This window comes from Balaenoptera physalus, assembly GCF_965194825.1.
Source record: "Balaenoptera physalus genome assembly, chromosome: 2".
Classification (NCBI taxonomy): domain Eukaryota; kingdom Metazoa; phylum Chordata; class Mammalia; order Artiodactyla; family Balaenopteridae; genus Balaenoptera; species Balaenoptera physalus.
The window spans coordinates 32,634,814-32,660,915 of NC_138883.1; the positions used below are offsets into that span (position 1 = coordinate 32,634,814).

Sequence of the window (26,102 nt, forward strand, 5' to 3'; positions counted from 1 at the left end):
AGTCGTCTGCCAGCTGTGAGGAGCGGAGGGGCGGCAGGGGAGGGCGGAACGAGGAAAAGAGGAAAAGCAGCAGCGAGGCAAGCAGCAGGATGCCTCCTGGGCACAGTTACTAAGGCACGTGACTGTGGTGAGGCGGACCCTCGGGACCGGGGCGGAGCTGCCTGCAGCTGCCTGGGGACTCGGTCGGCGCCTCTCAGGCCCCCTTCCCTCACCACGAACCCAGAACAGGGCAACTGGCCCCAACTGCCAGTGACCAGACGGGCATCCCATGGCATCTCAGCAACACTCCCGTCCCATGGATGATTCGCCTCAGGCCTCGGCCAGCAAGGAAGCCGGAGCTGCGCAGGATCAAACCCAGGAGGCCGCATGCAACTCCCCCCTACGCTCCAGGGAAAGAGAAAGGACCGAGGCCAGGAAGGCCAGATGCTGGAAGTAGGAAGTGAGAACTTGCATATGCGGAAGACGGTCATTATCAGCCACCGTCCTCCCCTCCCTTGGGATCTTCTGGATGCTTCTTGGAAACTCAACAGGGCCAGGCGCCGGCACCTCTGAGCTACAGAGCTGGGCGCTGGGATGGCTCTGGCATGACTTTACACAGCCTCCCTGCTCAGCCAAGCAATGCGCCACCAGTGTCAACCAAGGGTAAGCCAAGGGAGCCACACTCTTGTCCCAATTCGAGCCACTCTCGGATCTGCTCCTGCTAAGGGCAGCGGTGCCAGCCCCCAAAGGAAACAGGCCAGACCCAGGCCCGGCCCCTTGTGTGGCAGAGTGCCGCCACGAAGGCTTGCAGGACAGCAACAAGCCCGCATGACAGGGACACTGGACGGGCGGGAGGAAGGCACAAGTAAACGCAGCGCTCTCGGGCCCACGGGGGCTGCCGCCCAAGCGCTCGCTCGCTGGAGCGGACCCGGAGGGCTCAGGGCAAGAAAGGGTTCAATCCAGCACATTCAACGATGTCCCCGACACAGACGGGAAGGCCGGGCCAGGCAAAAAGCCAGCTCCTCCAGCTGTCCAGCAGGCAGATGGTGAGAATCTTCCTTGAGTTTCCAGCCAAGGTGGGCCTGCAGGCCCTCAGAGATACAGAGACACACAGATACACAGGTGGCAGCTCAGGTATCCGGGCAGGGCAGCTGGAGTACGCGGTGCTCAAACCCACAGGGAGAGGGAGGAAGGGCACAGAGGAGAGAAGCCAGTGGCAGCCCTCATGCTTCTTTCAACAGCGGATATCTGCGGGCAGAGGAGGACGGAGAGCACAGTGGTTAGCCCGTCTGAGTGACTCTGCAGCACATCTGACCCCGTCGCAGGGATCCCATGTTTAAAGAAATAAAATGCCCTACTCACACGCTTCTAGGTAGCCTAAATCCCTCACCCTTTTCTAGGCCTTCCTTGCTCATCTCTCCCTCTGCCTGTGTGACAAAATCTGAACATTCAGTCGGGTATTCAAACCCCTTCTGGTCCTACCACCTTGAACCCTCTTCTCTGCTTTAACTCTGCTGGTTTAGTTGCTTCTCTTTCTATCCTTATTCTCGCCCTATGAGGCTCCTGAGCCCTGGTAAGTCTCACCTCTTCCTTCAAGCCATCCTCCAGCTGTGTGATACTGAGTAAATCACTCCCCGTCTCTGGGTCTTAGTTGACTCATCTGTCACCCGGCTTAGACTGACACCTTAAGGGCCTGGCTCCCTTCACTACTGTCAGCCCCAGACAGCTCAGGCTTAGCCTGTAACCAACTCGATAAACTATGTGTCTTGTTTTTTGCACTCCTCATTCTGACGTGGACTCTACCATTCTTGGTTCCATTTTTTCTCAAGTATAGGCTCCATCTTCCCAACTGACTGACAATCCATGTGGGCAGAGAGCATGTTTCACAGTTCTTTCCATCACACCTGAAACCTAATCCAGCACCTGGCACAAGATGGGCTCTGAAAAACGCTTGTTCAATACATGGAACAAAGCAAGGGAGCAAGGAGGAGAAGGGAGAAGAGCTGGCACCACCTTGGCTCCTTAGGAAGGATAAGGCTGAGGTTTGTGTCAATACGTGCAGACACACAATATGTAAAGCTGGCTGCCCATGGGGGTCACTGGCTTCCACCTTTAAACCTTGGCCACCTATTTAATGGCCCCTTCCTAGCTCTATATCCCACCAAGAAAAAAGGAGGCATGCTGCTGATAATCAGGAAACCCTACACCTGATCTGCACTTAGGAATTTCCAACTTCTTTGCTTTCAGATATTCTAAACCGTACACATTAACTGTGCCCAGGACTCCCAGGAAACAGAGAGTTTTCTCTAAGGCTCTTTTACGGGGGGGGTTGGTACATATAGAAGTCCTCACTTTCTAAAGGGAAATATCTAGATTCGGTCTGCATCCTGAACCACAGTGGGATTTTACATAAAGATGTTTTTTAAAGTGACAGAGTCAATCCCAACGTTCGACTCTCCAGGCTCCGCCAAAGGCAGAGGTGTCAGGAGGGGGCAATTTTGTTCTCTGGCTAGTTTGCCACAAAGGACCTGGAGTGACCTGGGAGGCAGCATGGCACCATGGGGCTATAACGCAAGTTTGGGAGCAGATCCGTCAACTTCAAATCCCAGCTCAGCCACCTACCAATGGGCAAGTGACTTAACCTCTTTGAGCCTCAGTTTCCCTATCTGTAAAATGGGGCTGGTAATAATACCCACTTCTCAGGATCACTGTGAGGTTTGACTGACACAGTGCAAGAAAACCAACTAGCACGGGACCTGGCATGCTCCTATTTAAAATGAAGCAGCTGGAATATTCTGGGAGAGGCAGGCTCCAGTTTTCTCTGTCATAAGACCCCACACCTCCCCTTGTCATTCCTGTTCTTTCAGGAACATAAAATTATAACAAGAGGACAGGCCCCCCACTCCACCTCCAACCGGCTGTCTACCCTTTGATTTAGCATATCCCTGAGGCCATGAATAGTTTCGGAGACTCCAAACCTATTAAAATTCACAGACAACAGTGAAAAGCCTCCCTATACAGAGCCCAAAGGCCTACCTGGGGCTCCGAGGGTAAAATTCTATTTTTGTAGGATAATCCCCCAGGTATTATCTTTCTTTGCCCCCAGATACACCAATTATCAGGAAGGTTCGCAGTCCTTCCTCACTCCCAGCAAGGACCCTGAGCAGATAATAACGTATGATCAGCACAGAGCACCTACCATCTGTGTAGTCCTCCGACGTGAGGCTTTGTATGTCACTGTTCTCTGAATCTGGGGCTTCTTTGTGTGCCACGCGGCTGTTCCCTGAGCCGGCCACCCAGGAAGCGGGGGCTGCCTGATGCACCATCACAGTCTCCGAGCCCCGAGAGCCCCGGGCCTCACACAGTCCAGACTGCCCGGGCGCCTCCTCTCCGCCTGCCGAGGAGCAGGCCCCTGCTCCTGCAGCTGCTGCTCCCTCGGCCCGCTCCTCCCGCCGGGCCCAGACCCTTCTGACAGCACAATCTGCACTCTGGGGTCAGCGGGCGGCACGCAGTGACCGGAACTGCCGTACACAGCCTCCTCATACGACGGCAGCGCAACCTGGACTCCATCCACCATGATGGAGACCTGGTCCCCGGACACCCCCTGGTCACGCCTGCATCCGGAGGAAAGGACAAAGGAAGAATCAGAATACATGCACAGGTGAATATCACAATATCAACACCACCAACCGTTTCTGACCACTTACTAGGTGCCTGGCGTGGCACTTAGGGCTTTATACACTTTACCCCACTGAGTCCTCACCTGAGTCCTTTCAGGTAGATTCACCAAGAATGCAGATGAGGCTCAGAGTAGTTAAGTAACCTCCCCAGTCGCACAGCTGGTAAGGGAGGAAGCTAGGGTGCGAATCCATTCCACCTGCTTCCGAAGACTGTTGTTAACCTCTGGGTACACAGGCACCTAGCCCCTCTGGTCCTGTGCAAAAACTAGGATGCTAGAGACCCAGAAATAAAGCCATTCACTCAGCACAGCTAAGACAGGAAAGTGGGAGAATGATGGCTGCAAACGCCCGTGAACATACCCCCGCCTGACACTTCGAGCGGGCATACTGTGTGGTATGTAAATGACATCTCCATAAAGCTCCTTTTAAAAAGAGGAGGAGGAAAAGGAAGCACCGTGGTCTTGAAATGGGACACTGGACTCAAAAACTGAAGAATTTTGTTCTTTCGACTCAGCCACTTTGCTTGCCTTTTATTTCATTTTTTTAACTTCATAAACTTAAAAAAATATGTGAATTGTTAACACAAATATTAGACAAACATTGAAAAACGTACAGCTGATTTATTCCAGAGGTAACATGGCGTACAAGCCCTAGCTGGGTCAAGAAACAGAACACTGCCAGCACCGCCTACCCGACCCCCGCCGTGTCCATTCCTATCGCCTCACCACCAAAAGTAACCACTATCCTGACTTTCATGAAAATCGCTCCTTTGACTTTTATTTTACTAATTTTACTGCCTAAACATGAATCCTTCAACACCAGTTATTTCTGCATATTTTTGATCTTTATATGAACGGGACCAGACAATAAATGCGTGTGTGTGTGTGTGTCTGGCTTTGTATTTAACTCAACATTATAACATTACGTTTGGGAGATTTATCCATGCAGATACTTCTTTTGGATTACTTTTATACACGCACTTTTTTTTTTTTTTTTTTTTTTTGCCACTGTGAGGCTTGCAGGATCTTAGTTCCCAGCCACAGATTGAACCAGGCCCCCAGCAGTGGAAGGGCAGGGTCCTAACCATAAGACCACCAGGGAATTCCTGAACCATTTTGAAAATAAGTTATTTCTTACTAATTAAGACAGTAGTTAGCACACACCTCCCAAGAACCTCTTTTCCTATACAACAGTATTTACATCCTGGAAATAACATTGGTATAATACTGTAATACAGATGTTCCCAACTACCCAAAAATACATCTGCTTCAGCTGCTGTCTTGTTTGTTTTCATCCACAATCCAATTATGGATCATGCATTGCACTTAGCTGTCCTGTCTCTTGCATTTCTTTTAATCTAGAACAGTCCACTATCGTTTTCTTTCATGACACTGACGTTTGTTCTAAGGTCCAGGCACAGCTGTCTCCTAGAATATCCCATGATTTGGACCTGTCTAATCATTTCCCTGGCATTAGAGTCAGGCCAATCTCTGCCTAGAACACTACACACCACAGCACTGTCTGTGATGTCATGTCCTCTTCCATGTGTCACACCAGGAGACACATAAGGTCTATGGCTGGACCATATTATTATTGCTGGACTGTTTTATTCGTTCTCAATTTCCTCACCTGTACTTGCAGATAAAAATCTGTACTACCCAGTTCAAATGGCACACACACAGTGAGGATGACAGAAGTGGCACTCATAAAAGTGCTCAGACGTTTCTGGGAAGAAGGGAAACTTTGATGGCAGGGTGGCATCCAAAAGCAGAGTGCATTCTGGCATGTGCTTAACTTTCGTTATTCAAAATAACATTTTTTTTGTTTGTTTAAAAAGTAATAGATGTACAAAATTTAAACAGGGTCTATAATGAAACCCAAATCTCCCTTCCACTTAGGCAAAATCAGTTACTTTGAACACACTGACTAGTTAACTACCAGGGGAAAATGATCCCTAATTTGGATGAAAGGAGGAACAGCTCGAGTTGACTTTATGTGGCAGTAGCCAATTCTTTCAAATAAACAGTCCCTTCCAAATCTTCTCTAGTCTACTAATTGTTTAACTACCTTTAAAGATAGCCGCTACCCCCTGCCCCAAACAAAACAAAATAACAAGAAGAAAGAAGAATCACACACACAGTACACAGATATTAAACTGGTCCTTGTCTGTGCATTCCAGACCAGGAGCATTTTATTTAATGCAGTTTAGTCTGTTCCTTCGTGCCTGTGCCTGACAACAGTCACTGCGGAAGGGCTGTGGAGGGACATAAACTGTTTTCTTCGGAGGGAACGAGGAAGGGCCAGGGCAACCCAAGCAGGTAAGGGGGCCATGCCAGCCTGGGAGAGTCCATCCTGAGGGACCCACCGGGGGCCAGGTCCCCACCATTGGCCATCCCCACCCCAACCTCACCCATCCAGTCTGGGATGATTTGTGGCTGGTGCACTCACCTGGAAAAAGGAAAGTGACAAAGGTAGGCAAGAAAACCACTTCCTCGGTTTCTAGTATGGTATATAGTGCAGTGCTTGCCGATCCTAGCTGCACGTCAGAACCACCTGGGGAGCTTTTTAAAACACTAACGCCAGGCGCCCATCCCAAACTAAATAAATCAGAACGTCTGGGGATGGAGGCCCAGGTGTTGGCGTTTGTTTTTAGTTTCCCACAGGTGCCTCTATGTGCATCCAGGAGAGGGGAACAGGGAGACAGGGCAGTGGCTCACAAACATGAGCCTGCATCAGAAACGCTTGGAGGGCCTGAGAAACACAGAGTTTCTCATTCTGTTGGTCTGGGGTGGGGCCTGAAAATCTGCATTCCTAACAAGTTCCCAGGTGATGCTGATACTGCTGGGACCACACTTTGGGAACCACTGATGTAGGGGAAATAACATGGCACTAGAGTTGGACAGACTGGGGTTTAAATCTCACCTCTGTCATCACCTAGAGGGAGGACCCTGAGTGAACCCTGACTTAACCGCTCTGAGCCTCAGTTTCCTAATCTGCAACGATCCTGTGAGGATGAAGACAATGTATGCAAAGCAAAAGCACAGTGCCAGGCACATCTGGAAGTTTAACACACGGCAGGGCCCTCCCCTTTCCCTGGGTGCACACAGACCAGCAGAGGCCAGCAGGCCCACCAGCACCCCTCTGCCAGCCGAAGGCCAGCCTCCACCGTGACGCACGCCGCCCGCTGCCACTGGCTCACCTGCTGTGATGGAAAGACTTCAGCTTTGGCTGCAGCAGCACAAACAGCACCACGAGGAGGAGAATGAGCGCCACGGAGCTGGCAGTGGAAGCCACGATGGACAGCGTGGGGACCCCGAGCGACGTGTGGGCGTCTTTGTCTACGGGAACAAGCCATCGTCAGACGTGTTTTGTACCCTGACACACGGAACGTGAGCCCCACGGCTGACCTTGTCAAGGGCCCCCTGCACGGTGCCACGCTGAGACACGCTACGTATGGCCAGGGCCACTTTTGGAGTAACGGTGCAGAGTGGCTTTTACATCAGGGAAAGGGGACATTTCCCTATTCTGTTCCTGAATCTGAAATTCCCTTCACTTTGGACCTTTGAGGACCATCTAACACCTAAACTCACCTACCCCTAGAGATCTTACCTTTATAAACCCCATATGATCCTGTCCTCAGTAGCAGGCTGGAAGACATGAACCAGCCAAATGCACACATCATTCCACCATCTGAAGTCCCACCCACGTGGCAGGAAAATTTATAAGAACAGGGTGGTAATAACAATCTGTTCTAAGATCCTGCAGCTTTAGTTGTAAACCTCAGGCCTGTCCCCACCCTTCTCTGGGGTGTCACGGTCTTGAAGCTCGAGTGAAAGCACAAAGATGGCTGCATGACACACTTTCCCGCAGGCAGCTGGATTTCCCGTCATGCGTGACAGGAGGAGGCGGAGGGGGATAGGTCTTCTGGCCAGCTGGACTGCAGCTCCGTAACAAAACAGTCCACTTCCATTCAAGGAAAAACAATACAAAAGAGACACTACAGAAGGTGCTCGCACTGTGCTCATGGGTTAGCAGAACACAGTCAAAGGTCACCGGCACTGGGCTAGGCAAACAAGAGATCCGGAGCATCAAAGGGACTTTCCATAGCACAGCAGATGCCTCGGTGGCTCGGCTGAAATGCACTGGGACACGCACCAGCAATCCAAACGTCTTTCCCAGAGACATGAAATCCCAAGGGAAGGGAGGCTGCAGGGCATCAGAAGGGCCATGCTGCCCCACAGCACAGGGTGCTCCAGAGGGAGCGGGCACCACTTCCCGGGAGTGAGAAGAAAGCAGAAGCCCAGCAGCACCCCCCTCTCATCTGCCAAACTGACCCTCGTTGAGATGGCAGCTGATCTCCATGGCTGGCTTCCACTCGCCATTCTTACACGTCAGGTATTTGTAATCACCCTTCAACATGTAGCCTTCGGCACACAGGTACTCGATGACGCTGCCCGAGTTCAGGGGGTCTCTACAGGGCCGGGGGTGGCAGATGTAGCCACCATTCTCTGGCTCCGGGGGCAGGGAACACACTGCAAAGACAGAGAGAGCAGAGGTACAGTGGTGAGGTTTTCCAGCCAGACTGCCGCCAGCGACAGAGAGGGGCAGCTCCGAGGGCTTCGGCAGGAAACACACCAGGAGCAAAGAGCCAGCCCCTTGGAAAGGCTGCTGGCCAAACTCTGCAAGTTCGGGTTGCCGGTGACAGAGGGAGGCGCCCTGGCAGCAGGGGAAGCTTGGCTGCTTGCAGCACTTCCCCTCGCCCCCCCTCCCCAGCGCTGCGCCTCAGGACAACGGCATCCATCGCTGAACAGCAGACTTCAACAAAGCTGGACTTACAGACATCTAGCGCATGTGGGATTTTTTTCAGCATTTTATTTTTTTATGATTACAAATCGTGTATTCTTTTTTTTTTTTTTAACTCCCAGTCTATCCCTCCCCCTGCCACCCTTCCCCCCTGGTAACCATAAGTTCATTCTCTAAGTCTGCGAGTCTGTTTCTGTTTTGTAGATAAGTTCATTTGTATCTTTTTTTTTTTTTTAGATTCCGCATATAAGTGATATATATTTGTCTTTCTCTTTCTCTGACTTAGTTCACTTAAGTATGATCATCTCCAGGGCCATCCATGGTACATATGTACAATGGAATATTACTCAGCCAATAAAAAAGAATGAAATAATGCATTCACATAATGTGGTTTTAATAAAACTTACTGAAATACACAACGAATCAGAGTGACAGGTGATAAAACACCAGTAACCTGCACAGGGGAAACATTAGCCTTGTTTCCAACATCAATACCAGAAAGGATTCCTTCGCATAATAAAAATGTGACTTCTTGGCATCAGAGGGGATTTCTGATGCATTTCCTGGGAGGCTTCCCAAGCCCCCGTGCACCACCCATTCCCTGACTAGAGCGGTCACTGGCATCACTCGTCTCTATCCCACAGTAACGCCCATTATTTTTCATTCAGGTAGGACTGTTTAGTTTTAAAAGCACCTTCATTGACCGCCTATCTTATTTATTCCTCTGACAACTCTGTGAGGTAGTTATCATTTCTCCCTTTGAAGATGAGGACACCGGCCCACAAAAGTTAAATGACTTTTAGCCAAGTCAGGCAGACCTGGGAGCAGAGCCAGGGCTTCCAATTCTAAAACCTGTGCTCTTCCCACCAGCAGACACTGCTTCCACCCCAGGAGTGAGTGGGCCTTTAAGGAGTGCATATGTCAAGGTTGCCTCCCCTTTGAACAGGTCAGTTAGGGAGATGGCAAGTGGTACCTAAGCGTGGTGGGAACGCTGGTGTAGGTAAGTTGCAGTAATACGTCAGAGGAGCCGGAAGGCCTGAGCAGCCCAGGGAGAAGGCAGCCTCCCCTTCTGAGCCCGGACAGACACTGCAGAACTGAAGTCCCCCGGCAATGGATCATGGGGTGTGCCTAGCAAAAATAGGAGGGGACAGGAGGGGCATTATGGGATCACTGTTAGGAAGGCTGGGCTGGGGGAGAAGACATGCTGGCAGGTGGCCAGGCACCCACAAACTTCGACTTACCACAAGCCTTATTACCAAGCCAGGAAAGACGAAAGTCTCTAAAGGACATTTGATTTTGCTGACAAATACCCTGTCCCCATTGTGGCTACCACAAGGACATCGGTATGAGAATAAGAACCGCTGGGTTTCTTTTCTTCACTTCCTCTAACAGACCTGGAGTCTCTGACTGTCTGAGATAAGGTGCTCTCCCTTCATGGGACCACCCACCACTCTCCCACCAAATACCACTTCCCTTCAACCTTCTATTAAGCAAGATGACTGCCAGCCAGGCTGCGGGGTGGATACTAAGGGCAGGTGGCTCCCTGCCCTTGGGCTGCGTATCACTGAGACTGGGAGAAAAGACTCCATAGTTAAAGCCATTAAAACCCTAGGGTAGGTCCACAGGGATCCAGAGAAGTCTGGGCAGCCTCTCTGACACCAGCAGATGAGCCCAAATAAGCCCGCTCAGTCCCCTCGAAGCACACACCTCCTTCTCCTCTAGACTCTTCCAACACCACCCACCTCGCCCAAGGTCTTGAACGGGAGGGAGACACAGGCATCACATTCCTTCTGGTGCCTCTCTAAACTCTGGCCAAGTAGTTCAAAGAGCTGGCCAGCTGGATTTCCAAAGGAACCTCAGCAAACTGCTTTACCCCTTACACTTTCCCTCTTTTGTTCAGGGCAACAAGCCTGCCACAGATTCTCCCGGCTCTCCTTGGGGTGTGTCTAATTGGTTCATTTCCTCAGCGTAATCAATGATGAGCACCCGGGGGGCAGCTCCCGCAAACAGGCAGGACCCACTTACAGGTCCAATGTGCTGGGGAAGACGGTCCCAGGGGAAGGGCTGCTGATTCTAAAACCATTCCTGCTCTGCTGGGTACTTCTGCCCAGAAAGCCCACATCTTCACGGAATCTCTGAGAGGGGCCCTGGACATCACCTGGCACCCATTTTATACGTGCAAAAACTGAGGTCTACAAGGAGGCGGCTTACAACTGTATTTCAATTCAACTAATATTTACTGATTACTGTGTAGGGATCACTGTGCTGTGCTCTGAAAAAGGAGAGAAAGATAAGCACTTCAGGTACTTGTAGCCAAACAGGGGTATGACAAGTAAGTCCACACATATATATTTCAAAATTAATTAATTAGGTTGGTTGCACCAGGTCTTAGTTGCGGTAGGTGGGCTCCTTAGTTGCGGCTCGCTGGCTCCTTAGTTGTGGCATGCGAACTCTTAGCTGCGGCATGCATGTGGGATCTAGTTCCCTATCAGGGATCAAACCCGGGCCCCCTGCACTGGGAGTGCGGAGTCTTAACCACTGCGCCACCAGGGAGGTCCCGACACATATATTTTAAAAGTTGTTTTCTTCATGGCTTCTGGGTTTTGTGTCTTGGGTAAGGACATTTTCCTAAACATACTCTCCAATATCTTCTCCTAACGTTTTATAGACTGGGTCCTTTGTTATGCAAATAATACCTTCATAGAAAAAAAAAAATCATAGGAAATATATACATGGTAAAAATCCAAAAAGTAAGAGGGTGAACATGGAAAGTAAGCCCTTCTCCTTTCCTAGTCAACTCAGTGCCTCTCTCCAAAGATACTCCACACAGATTTATTCTAATACACATCAAAGAAAGGGATTAGTGTCACAAGAGAGGGAGCTGAGAGCAGGAGAGACCAACCTTGTGTGGGGAACGGCTGGGAACGGCTCGTGGAGGAAGTGGCATTTCCAATGGGGCTTGATTTCAGCAGGAAAGGAGGTGGTGGTTTGAAGCTAATGCACCGAAGTAGGACAGTGTAGATTAAGCCCAGAGAGCATCAAGTAGCCTAGGTTAGCTTGGTTGCATAAGAAAATTTGGCCGAATAAATAAATAAAATATAATAACAGTAGTAGTAGTAGTAACAATAATAATAATAATATTGTGATGAAACCATCTTGTAGAGGGGCCTTGGCTGCAATAGGAGGTGTTTATACTATATTCAATGGGCAGAATTACAAGAGGAGCTGAATTTGATGTAAGATGGACAGAAGTGGAGAGAGCTTTTAGAGTAGGTCAGCAGTAGAGCAACCCTTGCATGGTGAAATAAACTGGACAAAAGTTCTCTTATGTTTGTCTATGAGGATCATACAAAGGAAACAAACTAGAGTACATTAGGTTCAGCGTCACAGAGGGACTGCCCCAGGTCCGAGGAAGAAATAAGGAGGCCTTAGAAGGAAAAGTCAGAAAAAGGCAAGATTGTTTTAAGACGCCAAGAACATAAGGAAAAAATATGGCCCTCTTGCCCAATCAAAGAGCAGAGTGGGAGAGCCATGGCAAAGAGCAGGTGCTGGAGAGGACCGTCTCGGTGACGCCTGGGGTTCACAGGAACGGGAAGGACATCAGGAAGAGCAAACAAATCATTCAGTGGCTTCCAGAAGCCCCTGTTCTGGGCGAGAGGCTGACTTCATCTGTGCATCAGGCTTGCTTCCGCTCTGACAACCCCAGGTCCGCAGGGGGAGTTTCAAGCTCTGTTCCTAGCCCCAAGAAGACAATGAACTCATCTGATTTGGCAAAGCTGCATAATTTTAAAAAGAGAAGGAGAAAGCCAGAAGATGGAAATTTTACAGAAAAAAATCAATTAGCTCTCCTTAGCTTCCTTCTCCGCTTTCCGTTCTCTCTTACACCCACTCAGGCCTCCAGTGAGCACGGGAAGCAGCGAGGTAATTCGCCAGGGGGCCCGGCAGAGTGCCTGGAGCGCAGCGGTCACTGAGCGAGAGGCCATGTGACCAGCTGGTGAGGGTGCAGACGGAGGGGCGCAAAGCCATCTGGCTGACACTTCTACCCCAGAGTCCCCACAGCCTAAAACCATTAGCAGAAACCAACAAGAACCCACAGTCAGCACTTCTAAATGTGTTTTGCTTTTGCTGTTTTGGGGACCAGACTTTTAGGAGGAAGAGACAAATTAAAGACAAAACAAAGTCTTGTAAGAGTCCATGACAAGGGAATCAAAACAAGCTCCAGGAATGGCCCTGGGGTCAAAGTATTCAGTTTAACAAACTGAACAAATACTTGAGCCCCTTTAAAACGAGGTGTGGGGCGTAGGGAGTGTGAAGATCAGCTTGCGGAGCGGAAGCAGACATGTAAACACCTCGTGCAGTTAAAAAGACTCAACACTAAGAGGTGTCCATCTGATGTCACTTACCAAGAAAACACTACACTCCCACACACAGTGCCTGAGGGCTTAAGAAACTGTGTCAGTGTTCACTTGCAGGTTTGAAATAATGTCGTTTTACACCAAAACCAGTGCAGTGGCATTTAGAACACAACTGAGCACAGAGAAATAGGTGCTCAGTGAAGGTGTTCAAAGGATGGCCAGAGAAAAGCTTCCCTGGGAATTCAGGGGAGAAGGAAGTGGTACCCCCAAACCCAGCACACCAACACGGCAGCTGTGGTCATCAGGGACACGGCTGAGGCAGTATCAGACGTGTCCCTGTGTGGCTGTAACTGCATCAAACAGTTAGAGCCAGCGTCTCCTCACAAGACGCTCTAGCAGGGCCACAGAAGTAAAGGAGACAGGACCATGCCCTCAGAAAGTTTACCGTCTACAGGACACGGACACGCGCACAGCCAACTCTGATGTAAATGAAAGAAGGAAGTGTTCAAAGGTGAGCTCTTCTATTGGCCTGGGGTGACCTTCTGGGTAGGGACACCTTTTCTGTTCATCTGAGAACCGCTGGCGACCAGAGGAAGGTGAGAGCCCAGGCAAAGAGAAACGGGAGAAAGGGGAGGAAGGAATGGATGGAAAGCACACACCTAGCACAATACTGTCCACCAGAAATTATGATGCGGCCACACAGGTGATTTTAAATTTTCTTAGTAGCCACGTTAAAAATGTACAACTGGTGAAATTCATTTTAATAATGTATTTTATTTAACCAATATACGCAAAATACATTTTTGATAGCTCAACGCATAATCAATATAAAAATTTATTAATGCGATATTTTATATTCTTTTCTTCATAGTAAGTCAGCACTTACAGCGCATCTCAAGCCACACTAATCGCATTTCAAGTTCTCAAGAGCCACCTGGGGCTAGTGGCCATTGTACAGGACGGCACAGATGCTAGGGATCTGAGAACAGCGGGAAGGGTTCAGACCACACGACCGAGTGTGAGACAGGAGGCTAACAGCAGACGAAGACACCATGGAGCACTGAGGGTCCCTTCAGGTTGTGTTTTAAAGCACTGTTTATGTGCTTGCTCTCAAAGCCCTTTCTTGATATATGAAGGTCCAATTTCTACTTCTAGCCCTCAGTGGTTTGCTAGGAACAGAGAGAGCCAGAGAAAAAGCAAGGCAAAAACAGCAAAAAAAAAAAAAAAAAAAAAAAAAAAGGGCATTCAAACGTGCAGACTTCTTTTTGCACGTAAGACAAAGAAAATAATAATTACTGCAAACAGCGTTATTACGTGTGCCAGGCACTCTTCTGAGCTCTCTCTTTACACGAAGCAGGTACTACATTTTCTCCATTTTATAGATAAGAACAATGAGGCTTAGCTGAGTTGAGTCATTTGCTCCAAGCCACACATCTCTAAATGACTCAACAGGCGCTCTGGCTCCTGAGCTGCAGGCCTGACCACGAAGCCAAGGTGGGCCTGCAGAGGAGGGCAGGACACCAGGCTCCGTTCTGCGGCTCATCCCCCGATGGACTAGGCCTAGGGCCTTTGGAACATCTCGCTACTCTGTGAAAGGTGTGAGCTTGCTAGTTCAAAGGGGAGATGATTCTCCTCAAGAAAGCCTCCCCAGAAAAGTTGGTACTGGGCATTCCAGACAAATGCAAGGCGGGGACGGGTTATCACATCTGACCACAGTCTAAAGGTTCCTTCTGAGGCCTCCTTGAGAAATCTCAGTAATTACAGCTCCTAGTCACTGACCTTCTACTATACGCCAAGTACCAGTCTAAGCACTTTACATGTTTAACTCATTTAAACTTCACAGAAACCCTGTAAGAAACATTATTATAACATTATACAGATAAGCAAATTGAGTGAGAGAGGTTAAGAAACTTGCTCAAGGTCACCCAGCAGGTAAGAGGCAGAGTCAGGATTTGAAGCCAGGAGCGGTGGCTTTCCACTCCACGGCGCTCCCTGGGCAGCAGCAAGGGTGCTGAGCCCAGCTTCTCCTCCCACACCCGCACCTTGGAAAGGGAGCCCCAGAGAGAGGAGCCCAGTGACGAAGACAAATCTGGGTGCTGCCTGTGGACACTGGTCTCTCTGGGACTCGGTTTCAGTCCACCCAGGCACTGAACCAGATGGCCTCCAAGTCTGCCATTGGCAAATCTGTCTAAGTTGGGTGGACGGCCAGCCTCACCACCTCCCAAGATTCCTTCATAAAAGTCCTACAGCCACCACGGTTTTGGACTGAGCACAGGGTGTGAGAAGCCCCAGGAGAAGCGCCCTGTCTGTGCAGGGGCTCCTGCATCCGGCGTCAGGGCAGATTCCTACCTTGGGCGCGTGGTGAGGGCAGAGGACCAGGCAGGCGGAGGTCAGTTAACTCAAGAGGGAACCAAGGGCTGCTTCTGTCCATGGCTTCCCCTGGCTTTCTGCCTTCCTGGCCCCACTCAAATAGTCAAAAGTCTAAAACAGGCTGCAGCGAGAGGGAAGAGAGGATTTCTCATGCCATTTGCAACCTTCCTCTCCTTTAAGACAAACCTTCCCAGCAGTCAGACAGGAAGCCCATTGTCCAGCCAGGATCCCTTTTCTCATGAGAACTTTCCACATGCCGGGAGGAGGGCCAGCTGTGGCGCTCAAGCCCTTCCCAGGGTGTGGCACTGGAGCCGGGGTGTAGGCTCAGTGGCAGAAGCCACCGCGGCTTAGGCTGTCCCCACAGCTCCTCGCAGGACCCCAGCGCCACCATCCTGAGAGCGGCCCAGCCCAAGCCCTGCTCCGGGGGCCTGGCAGCTCACAAATGGGTCTGGCTTCAGAGCCTGTCCCTCTTGTTTTAGGCCTGAGTCCCTCACTCCCCCCACCCACCTCACAGGAGAGGGGACATGCCAGCCAGCAGGTCAGAGTCCACAAGAAGGAAGAACATTTTCTTTACTGAACCCTGCCCCAAACATAAAAACTCTTGTCACCTGGAAGTAGCCATCAAAGTCCCTAGTCATTCTGAAAGAAGAAGTGCTAATCCTCTGCCTGGAAACCCTGACCTGAAAGTACAACGGGGTCACCTGAAACCCAGCCCATCTTTCAAGACTCAGTTCCAAGGTCGCCTGCTCCAGGACACTGTCCCAAAGAGAACTAAGCAGCACAGGGTAGAGATTACCAGCCTGTGCCTACAGTGAGAGCACCCGGGGCGTGTACCGCTCTGACAGTTTCCCACCACGTGGGCTCAGGCAGATCTTCCCATGCGCCAGTTCCCTCATTTGCAAGATGGGACACTAAAGGTATGTACCTCACAGGGGTGCTGTGCAGATTCATCACACTCAGGCAGGTAAAGTACCTGGTAAAGGGCCTGTCACACTCCAAGTGTTCAATAAACAGCAGCTTTATTACTCCTCCTCTGTTTTCCCCTAACATCTTCACACCTCTCTATAAACATCACTGTACTGTTGTCTCTGCAATTATTTTCTCACAGGTCAGTCCTTCCCCTACCTCTCCATTAACCCACCCACCTACCCAAGCTGTAGGGCAAGCATTTGTTCTGCTTCCTGTTCTGATTCTTGTATTCCCAGAACTCGGCACAGAATCTGGCAGAGAGTAGACGCTTAGTAGAAAACTGACTTGACTTGGAAAATTTTGCCCACATTTCAAGGCACTATCTTGTTTTTAAATGCAAAGGGTCACATGGTTTCCGATTTGAGATGAGTCAGGAGCAGGTAACAGCTGAAACAGGAGGGAAGGGGGTAGGGCACAACCTTTAAAAGAATGACACAGCCATAGGACAAGACAAAACTGGTTAGAACTAACCAGATCCACGATGGCGGAAGATTCCACGTCCAGTGGACCTTGAGCCTCATTATACGCTCATTGTAATGCATTAGCTAAATGGTACACCCACTAGCGCCATGACAGTTTTGAGGCCAACCATAATAGGTCAAAAAGTGGGCGGTGGCCCAGTTCCTGGAAATCCCCGCCCCTTCCCCCAGAAACAGTTGGAATAATCCTCCCACTCATTAGCTTACGAAATTACCCCGCCCATAAAAACTAACCACCCCATATTTCCAGAGCCTCTCGCCTTCTGAGATGGCCCACTCTCTGTCTGCGGAGTGTGTTTCTCTCTAAATAAATCCACTTCTCACTTATCACTTTGTCTCCCACTGAATTCTTTCTGCAACAAGACATCAAGAACCTGAGCTTCATTAAGTCCTGAAACCAGGTGTGTGATCTCCATTAAAAGACCTTGGGTTCAAGTCCCAATCTCAGTTTAGGCTGGGTTCGAGTCCTGGCACATGGGTTCAAGTTCCAATCTGAGCTGCACAGTTTCCCAGCAGAGAGACTCCCTCTGCATAGTACATCTCATGTTCTCTAAGCTGGCATCTACCAGTGAAAATATTTTCCCAGCCAACCAGGATCAGGGCCACAAAGAGTCAGAGCACGGTCTGATGGATGAATCTGGGTTTGACCTAGGGGCCTGCCCTGCAACCCTGTCAACTGCCTGAACTCTTCTGAGCCTTACTCCTTGACTGCCAATACCCACCTCCGTAAAGTGTTTGAGGGGACAGATGAAACTGTGTACCTGAAACTGTCTTGCATCATGCCTGGCACACAGTAGGCACTGATAAATTCTTTACATTTATTTTCACATTGTAAACTAAATTCTTACCTCTGGTTTTTGGAATGGGGTAGGGCAAAGACTCTGGCAAAGAAAAGAAAAAGGGCTGCTTCAGAAATTTCTGGATATCTGGAGAGAGGACAGGCAAGAGAGCAGAGAAGGATGAATACCTTGGAGGGGCTTGCTTTGCTCCCTCCTCCTCCAAGCTCAGTAATATGCCAGCCCCTTCCCCACTTCTCAGCAGAGACCGGGCTGCTCTTGGTGGACAAATGGCCTCCATATGGCCTGGTACCCCTTCACCCCCTCTTGTTCTCACAGCTCAGGGACCTGGGGGACATGCTGTCAGCTGGGACTGCACCCCCTACCCCACCCCTACACTGTATGACTGCTATAAAACGGGCAGGCAGGAGGACCACTCTCCTTCTCCTGCTGCTCCAGGCCTGGGCTGTACAGCATCTAAAGCCCCCCACCCAATGTAGTGACCTACAGAGCAGCGCCCACAATTGTCTGCCGCCCCCGCCCCCAGGATGTTGGGACACAAGCAGAGCTAGGGAGCCAGGCCATTCCACAGGCATTAACAAATGATACTGTGTTCCCTTGACAGTGGTAGTTAAAGGGTTAAGAGAAAACAGATGTTTATTTTTTTCCTCATCAGCAATTGCTACTTCCTGGTCTCATCTCCTGTCATCCTATCATCTAAGGAAGTTGCACATGAGTCAGCTCTCGCCCTCAGAATTCCTCACCTCCTCCAGGAGGACGCAGGCTGGTCCTCTGGAGGAAGGCCCCAGTCAGCTGCTTAAGACACTGTCCAACCTCAGAAGGATAATTGATGAGCGAGTGATAATTAACTTAGGAGTCGGGCTTGGAGTTTACAACAGGGTTGGACTCTTGGGTACAAAGCTCAGAGCTGTGGTTTCATTTCCAATTCTGCCATCTAATGGAAATGCTTTATGCCAAGTCTGGTGCCAGGCACACACAGTAGGCCTTCAAGAAACACAAATTTAAATTTAAAATAAATGTAGAGATCTCTGTTGTCCAACACGGTAGAAGGGACTAAGAGAATTAACATTTATCACCAGGCGCTACACTAGGCACTTTAAAGTTGCCATCCTAATTAATTCTCCCGTCCTATGAGGAAGGAAAGTGAGGCTCTGAACAATTTAGTAGTGGCCTGAGGTTACACAGCCACCCAGCAGTAGAGTCTGGATTCAAACTCTGGCTTGCCTTTCTCCCCATTACAGGGAAGCTCCCTGTCTACAGATGCCACCAGAAAAACTTACCCCAAGACCTACAAAAGTATAGCATGGGGGTGGGGTCCATCTGACAAATGTTATAGTAATTCCTGTTTGGAGAAGAATGTGGACTGGTGAGTTTGCTTGTGCCCAGAGGACTCAGCTCGTATCTCAAGTGGGGCCCCATTTTTCCAGAGAAGTGGTGGGGGGAAGGTAAGACAGTGTCCTTCACTAAGCTCTGAGCATTACAAACAATGGAGCTATTTAAGGAGCACAGATCCCAAAGCTGCAAGTGGGAGAGGGTATGGGGGCATTTTCAGCTGGGAACACAAGCCTTCCAAGAGGGATATGTGAAAGGAAGCTTGCCACTAAACGCAGAACAGGGACGCGAGCTAGAGTAGGTAGAGGGCTGCCCTTCTGCCAGCTGCCCAGAATACACAGGATCACTGGGGCAGCTCTGCCAAAGCCCAAAATAAACAGCCTCTGCCGTGTACCTCCAAACAGTGAGTCAGGCAGCGTCTTGCTTATGCCGGGTGCTCAACAAGCCACTGCTACTTACCGAGGCCCACACAACTGCAAAGAATGAAAGGAAACAATCAATAAACTCTACCCACAGCCGGTGGCAGAAATCAGCTGAGGTGGCAGAAATCAGCTAGGGGGATGGCCTAAAACCAGCAAGCACCACACTTCTTTGAAAAACACTCACCAGTAATTGAGGGGTAAAGGCCTGAATAATCTTTCCTGAAAAAACAGATGTGACTGGGTCTCCCTGTGACAGATAAGGTGCAAATAACAGACTACGAGTATAAGGCAGGCCACAAAGTGAGCCCTGTATATTCTGTAGGGGCTTGTGTCAGGCTGACCCTACCACAAGACTAAAGGAAATATAAAAGGGAAAAGCTGTTTTTTTGGAGGGGGGGGGTGGGTGGCATGGGGAATGAAGCTAGGGCTAGGGGTCTTGTCTTTATCACCTCTGAACCAACAAGTATAAGGAACACTGTGACAAACGGACCATGGGAAGACAGAGTCAAAAGTTACAAAGTCCACTCATCTGGAGAGTCTCCTCCGTCCTGTGGGGGATGGGATTCTCTTATTTAAACACTTCATCTGTTTAAACCACCCTGTCTCACATAACCACCACAGGAAAAGGAGCTTGTCAGGCCTTCTTGGTTTCCTCTGCATCTCCTAGAAGGGGAACTTATCAGCCTGCGCTATCATTAGCTGATCAAAGGCGGTGAGGAGTCAAATCCGCCCAGAGGTTATTTTGTTCTTCCCTACTTTCCACTTGTGGATCTTTCTAAATTTCTGGACCAGATGGAGCCAGAGTACTCCTAGCAGATCCCTTTCCTCCCCCCAGGCAGCAAGGAAGACAGGAGAGCCTCTCACCTCCTGTGAATCCACTCAAACCCGCTGTCAGGTCCAAAGCAGGGCCCCTGGCCCCCAAGGTGCTTTCTCACACGTCTGGGACTGACCTCCCCTTTGATTTTAGTCTGAGTATTTACTAGCCTGACTCTGACATACTGTCAAGACTCCTTGATCATTAAACAGAGCGACCCCAAAACAGATTACGGAAGCTTTGGGGATGGAGTCTCAACCATGCTTTTATTTGTCACGCTGAGGCCCACGCTCCTGTTACCTCCCCTGGCCTCTCTTGGTCTTTGGACCCCTGACCCTGGCAAGCCACTTTTGACTGACCGATCCGAGATTCCTGGTCAGATGTTGCCTGTTGCAGCCTCACCCATTCTGTGCCTCAGTAGATAATCTTTTGTATTCCAAAGAATGACTTTCACCCAGAAGAGAGGTAAAAAACATTTGCAGGCACTGATTCTTATTCTCTCTGGATTTCACTCTCCTAATAGGAATGCCTTCCTCAATGTAACAAATAAATATCTATGAGCACCTACGAATGTGCCAGGTTGGTGCTAGAAATTCAAGAGCAAATAATACACAGTTCTGTCCCTGAGGAGACTTCAGACTCTTTGGGGAGATAGATGAGGAACCCCAAGTACCTTACAGTAATAGTAACATCTACGCTGTTTATCCTCCAGAGTTCACGTAGGGATTACATGTATCCATCCATTCTTTCAACAAGTTTTTACTAAGCACCAAAGCACTGTAGCAGGCAATGGGAGAAGAAGGGTTGGGAAGATGGCAAAGATATAGGCCCTACCCTCCGGGAGCTTATAATAAATAATCACAATAGACACGTTAGAAATCACTATGGGCTACAATAAGAGGTTCTAAAGAAAGATTAATCCAATGAGGAAGAGATCAGAAAGGAAGAAAGAAATGATAACAGAACTCCAATTCTAGGGGGAAACAGAATCGTGACCACGGGATAAAAGACTGTGACTATGGGATTGTGAGTGGGCTAACGGAAGGGGGAAGAACACGCAAGGGGGAAGATAAGGGCATGAGCAGCAAAGGCAGAGGAGCAAGAAGAGGCGGTGTGTGTGTGTGTGTGTGTGTGTGTGTGTGTGTGTGTGTGTGTGTGTGTGTGTGTGTGTGTGTGTGTGTAAAGCAGCAGGTTTAGCAGGAGATAGCTGGAAACTGAGAAAATCAGGCTGGCGCCATAACAGGGAGGGCCCTGACTACATAGCTAAGGAATGAAAAAATCTTGGGTTCCTGTTCCATAAAATGAGATTTTTAAGGACCTCTCCAGTCCCAAAATGCAAAGTCATGTTACTACTAATAAAAAGAAAGCCTGCTCTACGGTACTAATCCAGCTGAAGAAGCCAGCCATCTCAATCTCCCTGCCTACCCTGGCAACTATTTTTCAATGGAGCTGGCTGTGCTGGTGCGGTGGAGTGGGCACAGGAGAAGAACAGAAGGGGAAACCACGTGAGTTTCCCAGTGCAGATGCATCATGCTTCTTAAGTTTGCCGAGGTGAAGGGGGCCAGAAAAAACTGGAGGGACTAGAGCGGAGAAAAGGAGTACAAAGACATCTCGCGGTCAATTTCTTTCCCAGGGTTCTCTCGCATGGCAGCAGATGGCCTATCCCTGAAGGACTGGATCTCAGAAAGCAGCTGCTCCCAGGTCCTGGTCTAACAGCTGGGGTCACGGGACCTCTCTGCACAAGCTGAATGCCAGACATCAATGGGTTGCATTGTGCCTGCACGCATGAACTCTCGTGTCCAGGCTCCTGCCCTGTGCCTGCCTGGAGCAGAGGACTGGGGAAAATAACACTACACACTTTGAAAGACTGCACTTGCAAATTAATGGAAAGATATAGTATTATAAAGTCCAATTTCATTTAAATTACCTTGACTTTGGTAGGAAACTACTGAGATGCTAATTATTTGAGAGATAAAGGACTCATCAGTGAGAGGGTCAAGGGGAGAGGGAGCAGAGGGACAGATCATAATCAGAGGAAAACCCCTAACTGCCTCCGGCCCTCCTCTTCTTCCTGCCCAATGCACGGAGGAGTCTGACTCCACCATACCAACCAAAAAGCGGGCCAGATGTTCCGTGTACTGGAAAGGGGGACAAAAATCCATGAAACGATGTGTGTGCACACAGAGGAGTGTAAGTGTATGATTACATAATTAGGCACATTAAAGTGTTTATACTGCCGAGACTAAGAGCCCCTTACTCAAAGGCATTCCACCAAAGTTGAAAGGGGAAAAAGAAAATAGAAAATAAAGCATCTAATTGCAATCTTCCACAAAGCCAGACATCCCCAGCTGGTGCCACAGCTGAATTCTCGTAATTAACATGTTGTAATGGCAAGTATGAAAGACACTGTATGCTTATCAACTCCATGCCGCGGCCAGCCAGGCATGGGAGAAGCCCGCAGCACTGCTACAATTAAAGAGATTTTTCTCTTTCCATTATAATGGTACCTTGGTGTAGGAGGTCGGTTATTTTTTCTTAAAAACTTAGCTGTTTAAAGCACACACATAATAAAACTCTATACCCACAAAGTCAGGGACTGAGACTGGAGAATATAAAAAAGTTCACAGTCTAGGAGCTGGTTTATTTTTGGTGGTTGGTTTTCTCTTACCTCCCCAAATGTGGGTCTTTCCCAGTTAGAGAAGGCTAGCAATGCTTGAGCAGCCTACACTTTTAAATAAATAAAGCCCATCTGACAGCTTAAAAATCATAGGTTAAAAGTATCTAAATAGAAAAAAAGATGACAGAAATTAGCGTATAAATGAGTACAATGCAAGGGGAAAGGCCTTGATACATCAAGAGAGTAGATCAATACAGACTGTGTTCCAAAGGGCACACTCAGTCCCAGAAGGGCTGTGCACATTTACAGAAAGGGTTCTGTGGGACTTCCCTGGTGGTCCAGTGGCTAAGACGCCACACTTCCAATGCAGGGGGCCTGGGTTCAATCCCTGGTCAGGAAACTAGATCCCGCATGCGTGCCTCAACTAAAGATTCTGCGTGCCACAACTAAGACCCAGTGCAGCCAAAATAAATAAATAAATAAATTAAATAGATACATATATATTTTTTAATTTAAAAAAAGGGTTTTGTTTTTGCACAATTCTTGGTCACAGCAGAACCTGGTTTTAGATAGTCCCCCCCATTTCCCGGAAAAGACCCCCCCCCACCACCAAAGTCAAATAATAGGTTTACATATTATAAGGAAGTTGTGTTCTCAGAAAGCCAAACAAGATGGTAAAATGCCTAATTATACTCTGCCTTTTACACTCTTGGACAACATAATTTGCGCATTTTTTTACATTATTCTTTAACTGTGTTTTTTCCTCTTCATAACTGAGCAGGGCTGTTGACTTAAGAGTCAGCAAGCGTTCAACTGACACTAATGATTCCCTACTTCTGGCATGCTCACTGAGTTTCCAAATCTCTTCCTCTATTATATCAACTTTAAAAGTCCTACCCTGGGCTTCCCTGGTGGCGCAGTGGTTAAGAATCCGCCTGCCAATGCAAGGGACACGGGTTCGAGCCCTGGTCCGGGAAGATCCCACATGCCGCAGAGCAACTAAGCCTGTGTGCCACAACTACTGAGCCTGCGCTCTAGATCCCTCGAGCCACAAATACTGAGCCCGTGGGCCACAACTACTGAGGCCCGCGCACCTAGAGCCCGTGCTCCGCAACAAGAGAAGCCACGGTAGTGAGGAGCCCACGCACGGCAATGAAGAGTAGCCCCCGCTCGCCGCAACTAGAGAAAGTCCGCACACAGCAAGGAAGACCCAATGCAGCCATAAATAAATAAATAAATAAATAATTTATTAAAAAAAAAAAAAAAAAAAAAGTCCTACCCTTCTTCTAACTACCATCAGCGATGTCGTTTTCCCATTGTCAACCACCCTTAGAGCATAAGCGTCCAGAAATTCAAGTTACTGCTACGGCGTACACGGCTGCGAGGCGGAGGCAGCGAGGCTGCCCAGAGCGTGCCGCAGGCCGGCAGCCTCACCGCAGACCCGCCGCCAAGACGTTCCTTCTCAGCTGCTGCACCGACGCCCAAACTCATCACCCAAAGGTGAGCGGCGTGTCGATTTGCAATGCGCCGAAGCACAGGCTGTTCCTAAGACAAATGTTCAAAAGCTGACTGCTCAGCACTGCTTCAGAACTACCTCACGAGGAATCCAGTTTGGACCCCTCGCCCCTCGCTCCCCCAGCCCCAGAGGCCCGGAACCATTCTGGTGAACCTGGAGAAAATACATTCTTAGGTAGGCCCAGATACAAATGAGGAATGTGTCCAAGGATCACGAGCACTCAGCAACACACACACCTGCACTTCACAAAGAAGCCGGGACTGCAGCCAGGGTGCAGAGGTTTGCACAGCACCAAGGGAAGTCAAGCTAGTCAGCACCTGCCACAGGCCTGTTACTCAGATGACAGCTCATCCTGGGTTTCCCTGGCCGCTTTGCCTTGTTGATGGCACACGCGCAATCAGGGATCCTGAGTCTTCGCAGATGCCTCCAGCCAGACCTTGCAGTGAAATAACGTTAGCAGAACAATAGTTCCTTCCCCACTGCCAGGAGCAACTTGGCCTACGGGAGACAGAATCCACGTGCTTCAAAGACTCCACACAAATGGGTGGGCACTCCTTTGGGGCTAGGCCATTTGTACTCGCAGCCCTTGTACAAAACCGAATGAAACCATACATACACCCCAAGACAGCACAGAAGTTGCAGAGCAACTGATTCCGAACTCTGCGCCTTCTCCTTTCTCCCCAACAATCCCCTCAATTTTCCCAGCTAGCCTCACCTCTCAGAGGGACAGAGAAAACACAAACTCAAAGACAGCTGGGCCTTCTGCAAATGCGGGCCGGGCCACTAAAGTCAAACCTCGCTTTACGGACCACCCTGTTACTCAACTGTAACAAAGTGATCACTTAAAATTACTTAGCAGTTTATCTACCAGCAATCCAAACAGAGTATCTGGGGCCTTAGTTTTCACAAAAAGGGGAAGAAAGCACTGGTCTTTTACATGAGGTAAAAGCTGAAGTTTCAAGGCTCTAGGCTAAGCCCCGGCACCTCTCCTGCACCAGGGCCCCAAAGCCCTCAGTGGAGAGAGCCAAGGCTGGCAGCGGAGCCTCTGCCTGGCCTACACCCTGGCCTGGTGACAGGCTGGGATGATCCCCAAAGAGGAACTGCTCACTTCCCAGGGCTGCAAACTTGACATCAGCCCTGGCCATGTTGTGGGTCCGTGCTGGGGAGCTTGGGGTGGGTCAGCTGGGAGTGGCAGGCCAGGCCCAGGCCCAGCAGCTGGTACGGAAACTGTGATTCCTTTTCTGACTCAGGCGAACTGGGCAGTACCTCCCTTGGCAATCATTTACATTTCCCTCTTTCTACTGGAAATTAATAGATCTTGTGATATGCAAAACGTGCTTATGCTTGTTTGTCCCCACTGATACAATCTCTCTCAGCAAAAATTTATTTTCTCAATTTCCATTTTTCTCGAAGAGCAGCTACTAGACAGTCTATTAGAAGAGCACTTTCTGGGCTTCCCTGGCGGCGCAGTGGTTAAGAATCCGCCCGCCAATGTGAGGGACACAGGTTCAAGCCCTGGTCCGGGAAGATCCCACATGCTGTGGAGCAACTAAGCCCATGCGCCACAACTACTGAGCCTGCGCTCTAGAGCCCGTGAGCCACAACTACTGAAGACTGCACACCTAGAGCCCGTGCCCCACAACAAGAGAAGCCACCGCAACGAGAAGCCCGCGCACCGCATCGAAGAGTAGCCCCCGCTCGACGCAACTAGAGAAAGCCCGCGCGCAGCAATGAAGACCCAGCGCAGCCAAAAATAAGTAAATAAAATAAATTTTTTTAAAAAAAGAGCACTTTCTGACTGATACTCTTTGATATTATTTATAATGCAAAGTTACCCAAATTCCTTATTTAAAGTTGTTAAGGGGGTGCAAGGCACAGGGGATGGTAATAGTACTCAGCACTGGCAAGGATTTTGGAAACAGCACTCTTTTACTCCTGATTAGGCATGAGGTGACTTGTGTCACCCGGA

The 26,102-nt window shown here is 49.4% G+C and overlaps 1 protein-coding gene across 1 annotated transcript in view; it reads right to left on the reverse strand.

Moving 5' to 3' along the window:
* Nucleotides 1–2,314: 2,314 nt before the first annotated feature.
* SUSD6 (sushi domain containing 6) overlaps nt 2,315–26,102 on the reverse strand; it is an 87,486-nt gene continuing 63,698 nt past the window's right edge. Inside the window, 4 exon segments of the mRNA XM_082451851.1 lie at nt 2,315–3,388; nt 3,391–3,593; nt 6,859–6,997; nt 7,994–8,191. Coding sequence (XP_082307977.1) covers nt 3,066–3,388; nt 3,391–3,593; nt 6,859–6,997; nt 7,994–8,191 — 863 coding nt within the window. The 3' untranslated portion in view covers nt 2,315–3,065.